Source organism: Protopterus annectens, chromosome 3.part0, assembly GCF_019279795.1.
Source record: "Protopterus annectens isolate FY-2018-M chromosome 3.part0, PAN1.0, whole genome shotgun sequence".
Lineage (NCBI taxonomy): Eukaryota > Metazoa > Chordata > Ceratodontiformes > Protopteridae > Protopterus > Protopterus annectens.
The window spans coordinates 801,045,884-801,052,237 of record NC_056731.1 but is presented as its reverse complement, the minus strand read 5'-3'; the positions used below and the strand labels follow the sequence as shown (position 1 = coordinate 801,052,237).

The 6,354-nt window shown below is 40.9% G+C and overlaps 1 protein-coding gene across 2 annotated transcripts in view; it reads left to right on the top strand.

The window, feature by feature from the left end:
* Positions 1-6,354, top strand: part of CLPTM1L (CLPTM1 like) — a 657,087-nt gene that overhangs the window by 512,595 nt on the left and 138,138 nt on the right. For both annotated transcript variants that reach the window (XM_044065147.1, XM_044065148.1), the window contains exon 11: positions 3,793-3,843. In XM_044065147.1, the coding sequence (XP_043921082.1) occupies positions 3,793-3,843 (51 nt within the window). The remainder of the gene's footprint in view (positions 1-3,792; positions 3,844-6,354) is intronic.

The following is a 6,354-nucleotide window of genomic DNA, read 5'->3' as shown; positions in this document are numbered from 1 at the left end:
CAGATGCGGATGGTCCACCAAAAAGTTAGAAGATGGTCCACACGGGTGAAACGTTATTGTAAAACATAACTTCTTTTTACTACATACCATTTTCTCTTCCTCTTCCTGTTCAAAACAGGAAACTGCCTGATGTTCCACCCAGTTAGGTTGAAGATGCAGCTCTAAAAATAAAAAAAAAAATCTGCACCAGAAAAGTCATCTAAGAGGTCCCACCTGACCAGATCGGATTCGGAACCTACTCTCACTTGTTTTTATTGCCAAAGAAAACAGGGGATCCAAGACCCATTTTGATCTAAGCAACTTCAATCTGTATGTAAAAAAGACAAAGTTCTGAACAGTCATGGTTCAGTCCATTCTGCCGTTTCTGTGCAAGGACCATTGAATGTGCTCTGTAGATCTCCAGGATGTGTACTATCACTTAAAATGGACAGGCAATCCAGGAGACATCTATGCTTTCATCTGGGAGCCAGTCATTGCCAATTCAGAGTACTGCCCTTTTGACTCGCCACAGCCACCAGGGTGTTTACCAAATGCATGGCAGTAGTAGCAGCTCACTTGAGACTGAAGGGATTTCAGGTGTTTTCAAATCTCGACGATTGGCTCCTCACCACCCGATCCACGCATCAACTTCATCAAGCCAGGGACTATTTGCTGCAGGTTTCCAACACCTTAGGCATCTTGATAAAACATACCAAGTTAAACCTAGTCCCAGTACAGTCCCTGGAATTTATAGGAACCCTCTATAGTACAACTCTGGTGTTGTCCTTACCTCTCCATTGCATCATATCCCTGAGACTTCGAGTTCAGGCCGTACTGTCCCACCCATCTCCTCCAGCACCTTTAGTATGGCAAGCTCTGGGGTCATTGTCAGCTGCCATACTTCTGGTCCCTCTAGGAAGGTTTTTTTATGCAAATCCTTCAGTGGACATTAGCGGTACAGTGGTCCATACTTTAAAACCCCCTGTCATTTCCCATAAGACTCACTCAAATCTGCAACATCATATTCTCTGGTGGCTTCATCCCAACCTCTTTTTTGACAGACCTTTCATTCTTTCACCCCCAGTTGCCTCCCAGCTGGGGTGGGGTGGTGTTGCTCGTCTAGTTAGGGTATAATAGACGAGTCTTTGTGGGTTCTGTTCATCTTTATTATGTACAAACACATCAGGATTTAGGCTTAATGACTTTAACTTAGATAAACATATATACAAACTAGCTATTACAGTCACACATGCTCACTCTCTGGCTGCACTCTCCAAATGGCACTGAAGCTAGCATGTGCTTGCTGTTTATATGCATGCTCAGTCCTTGAAACGCTTCTTAAAGATACAGCACACACACTTTGTTCTACAGGGGGTTCTTGGGAAATATGGTCCAAGGCATGTGGTCCCTTCTGGAAACCAAATTGCATATCAACATCCTAGAGATGAGAGCAGTCCTTTTAGTGTTGTAAGCATTTCAGGATGTTCTACCCTCTAGGGGCGATTGCAGTTAGTCATTTGTCTGGATTATCAACAAGCAAGGGGAGCCCAATCTTACCACCTGTGCAGAGAAGCCATGAGGGTTTGGAAATGGGGAATAGCTTCAGACCACATTCTCATTGCAATACACATCCTGGGGAAAATCAGTGAACTAGTAGACAGGTTCAGGAGATCCATTGTAATGCCTTACAAGTGTTTTGTCAATCAGTCAGTAGTGAATATGATTTTCAGCCATCGGGGCTAGCCTTGCTGCAGTCTTTTTGCCTCACTCTATAAGTGCAGCAAGTATTTCGCTCTGATCCCCCCTCCAAGGGAGTCACAGAGAGATGCTCTGATCCACAGTTTGCTCCCCAGATCTCTTGTATGCTTACCCTCCTCTTCCTGTGATTCCAAAGTTTACAGAAGGCAGGCAGACTAAATAACTCAGTCATCCTCATTGCCTCCTTTTGGCCTTGACAGGTATGGCTCTGGTCTCACTTGAAGTATCCTCCATGGATTCTGTAATCCACTCAGGATCTCCTCTCCCATCCATCGTGAATTCGACATCCCAATCTCCACAAACTGAAACTAGCCTTGTGGTTTCTCCACTTCCAGTAATATTTAGACAGCCCAGGCTTGCTTCCCTGGTTCGTGAGATTATCTTGAATTCCCAGAAGGATTCTACCAAGAAAGTCTACAGAAGCGAATGGAAAAGATTTTCTGTTTGGGCTTCCACCCATAATGTCGCTCCATTTTCAGCACCTATTTCGCCCATTCTTCTCTTCCTGTCAACTCTTTTTAAAGAAGAGGTTAGTTTTTCTACAGTTAAACTTCAGTTGGCAGCAAACTCTAATTTCCACTCTGGAAACAAATCCCTTTCTCTGGCTACGTCCAGGTTGTGTAAAGCCTTCATGAAGGGAGACTTTCTTCTCAGATCACCAGTAAAAGACCCCTCCCCTCCTTTTGACCTTATTGTGGTTCTTCAGAGTTTGAATCAGAAACCCTTTGAACCAGTGGCAAATGTGATATGAAGTTTCTGCCCTGGAAAATATTTTTAGTAGCTATCACTTTGGCGTAAAGAATTTCTGAGCTTTAGGCCTTATCAGCTAAGCCTCCTTACATTATTTTTCATAAGGACAGAGTAGCTCTATGGACCAATCCTTCCTTTCTTCCTTAAGTTGCTACAGAGAGTAATATTAACTAGTCCATACAATTACCAGTCTTCTCTTCACCGTTTACAAATAAAGGGGAGTACATGCTTCACCTCCCTGATGTGCACAGGCAATTACGTTTTTACCTTCCCGAAACAAAGAAGTTCAGGAAGTCTGATCATCTGTTTATATCCTTTTCCTCTAGTCACCTGGGCCAGGCAGTGTCTAAACTTACTCTAGCCAAATGGATTACTGATTGCATTTCATTGTTTTTTTCTCAAAAAGGATTAGATTTACCACAGCCCCCTAGAGCTCACTCCACTTGGTTTATGGCTACTTCATCTGCCCTATCATCAAGGACTTCCATTGATAATTGTGCGGCAGCCACTTGGCACAAGACTCACACCTTTGTTACAAATTACAAATTGGACATTGTCTCTAGAAGCAGAGCTTCTTTTGGTTCATCACTGTTCCGGCATGTCCTTCCATGAGGGCCTCCCAAGCGCTACGTAGCTAGGGATTCTGTACTGTCTTTGAGGAAGAATGAAAAGGGATAACATCAGGTTTAGATGTTATGTACTTATAATAACTTGGTGCTTTTGTTGACCATTTTCATTCTTCTTCAATTTCCCTCCATCCATCCCCCAGCCTTGTCTGCCGTAGAAGTACCTGGTAGATGGCATTAGAAATTTTCACTTCCATGTTAGAACCCTAATCATTTCTTATATTTTTTCTGTCTTTTTATAAATTGGGAGATCAGGCAGCAAACTCGATCTGAGTAGTTAGGGGCAGAATAGAGCATTATGGGTAGCGGGAGAAGCTCGAGAATTGGATCCGAAGTTTTTGTTATGCATCTGAGTTGGATCCAAATCCATCTGTCAGGAAGAATGAAAATGGACAACACGGACGCCAAGTTTATGGCAAGTACATAACTTCTAATTTTGTGGCATTGTGAGAGAACTGTGTTCTACTACTAAAAATACAAATGTTTCAGCATGATGCTTACCATATACAGTGACACACAGCTGTTTGTAGGCTCATGCGTTTGGGAAATTACATTATACTTTATAGAGAGTAAACTGAGAAGGTTTTTTGCTCATCATTTGTATTTTGCTGATGTTGACCTTGTTGATGAATGTTTCATGCAGATACCATGGTGATAGACTTTTGTTCTTTTTTTATAGTTTGGATCATATAATAAAGCGGAAAGACAGACTGAAGAATATGATACTCAGGTAAGTTTTGAGCTCAACAAAGTGTTAAGGTAATATTGTGTTAAAGTAATATTGTTTCCATTGAATTTTAAGAAACATGCATACATATTTTTATATAAAGTATATAGTGAATTGCTTTGAGGAGCTGCCATCAGTTGTGCAGTGCACCAAGTGGAATTATGGCTTGACTGTGTTTATATAATGATTGCCTTTTGTTATTTTAATGGAAAATGTAAAAAGGGAGAATAATGAAAGCATTTTATTCCCAATGTATACTGTGTGATGTGGATTATAGAGCTCTGGAAGTACACCCCTGGTAGCTTGTAATTTAAGACTTTCATATCCCCTTACTAAAAATCTTGCACACCATATTTGTAAAATTAATATTAAGCAGTGTATGTGTGGGTATCTGTATGTATGTTTGTATTAGTGCTCATTGCTTACATTATGGAAAATGTGGACTTTCCACTGTTGCAGATTGATATTCTTGTAATAAACAGTTGAACAAGCTGGGCTGCTCTAACTGCAGCACTATTAAGGCATTCATTTAAGTCAAAAAATACTTTTCATTGTATTGTTATTCAGCAGTCCAGGAAACATTTTCAAATGTAGATGTTACAAGAAAAGAAGTGCTGCGACATGTGTCACGTGTTTACTAAGTGTTATGGCTGGTGCTGGCATGCCCATCCTAGGAGGTGGAAGCAGTGGTTTCAGTAGGCAAGTTGCCACTTTGCACAGCACCAGAATGGCCGGTACTGGGGATGTTGGCTTGGTGGTCCTAAGCCAGTGATTGTAGCATTTCTGTATTGTGGGTGGGAGCATGCAGGTGAAGGGGAAGGGTGTGGAATTCCTATTGGTAATGTAGGTGCTCATGTCAGACAGCAGGGATGGGGGTTTGTGTTGCAACAGAAATCCCATCATTACCAGCATGTATAATGACTGCTCTGGTCAGCTGTTACCTTGTACAGAGGAGCTGAAGACACATTGGGGGATGGCTCAATCATTGGCAAGCAAGGAGGTAAAAAGAAAACAACTAACCCGAATCCTCTAAATGATTAAGTTTAGTTTTGATGTGCATAACAGTATTTAGAGCACACTTTATTCTGCTGTTACCATTAACATTAAAGAAGTGTGTGTTCATTAATGTAAGGAGCATATTCTGTCTTCAATACATTTCCACCACTTAAACCTAAGGAAGGGTCCAGCTTGTTTGCATGTAATTCATACTGTCTTTTCATGGTTCATATTGTACTTTTTGTTTTACAAAAATAATCAAGTAAGTGTTCACATTTTGTTGGTTTTCATTATCAGAGTCATTTTTAGTTGTATTTTATCAAAGCTTCTACTGTGTATTTGGTTTATTTCACAACTGCTTTTGTAAGCAGTAGGTGGCCTCCTATACTAGACATCTTTTTAAATTTAATTTTTAGCCCCAAATCATTGATCAGATTTCTGCTTATTTTATGCCACCTTTGGCCCCCAGTCTTTGAGTGTGAGGCAAGGCCATATTGGACAGCTTGATATTGGGCCAGATGATAGACTACACTTTTTTCATCTTGTTGCTCTTATATTTGTATGCATAGAAAGACCGTATTTATGGTTGGTTTATGGTTGGTTAAGGGAGTGCCAACATTGCTTCTGTTTTGATAATTGTTAGCTATGGTGTTACATTTCATCCTTTGAAGTAATGTTATCGCCCATCCATAAATGCCATCATTCCAGAAGTGGGCAGATGTGTATTTTGGCAACAGCTTTGATGACATTCATCTCCTGATGCTGCAGTACTTTTTGACAAGGACCTAAAATGTTAAACTATCAGTGAGTACTTTATTTGATGATGCTTGTGGTTGGAATTGTCCTCTCCAAGAGTAAGTATCTGGAACTTTTTTAAAGAGTTCCCATGCTCAGAGTCATGGTAATGGATTCCATAATGTCATGTGTTGACTGCATAAGCAAACATGTCAGATGCACCTGCAGTCCTTTTTTTGTGTTCACACAGTTCAAATATCGATTTTTGATATTGCTGTGAAAGTCTTTTACATTAGCATGACCTTTGTTTTTTCTCTGAGTATATTTCAAAATGGAAAGAATAGTGAAATGAAGGTAAAGTCTTCCTGTGGAACTAGTGGTACGGCACCTCAGAATGCCCATTGGATGGGTTGATATTCCACCTAACATTGCTTTTGGAGGAATGTCTGAAGAGATAGCTGTACTTTGTCTGCAGTCTTTCAGATTTCCCAAGGGCAAGGGTTGTCCCAAGCCAGCAGGGATTTGATTACATTCTAGTCCTTCATATCTGGAGATCGTGAGGCCTAAGAAACTCAACCTTGGACACCCACCCTGTAGAAATTTTGCATTTATAGCTGTTCACACCAACTTTCTCCTGCTTAATCAGTTGAGTCCAGCCAGCCACATCACAATATGCAGCTGCTGGATTCATTTGGTCATAACATCAAGGTATCTTTGGCCAAGGCTTCTGCTGAGACCTCTGTGTCAGACTGTGAGTCTGATAGATGAAGACTCCTAGAGTCT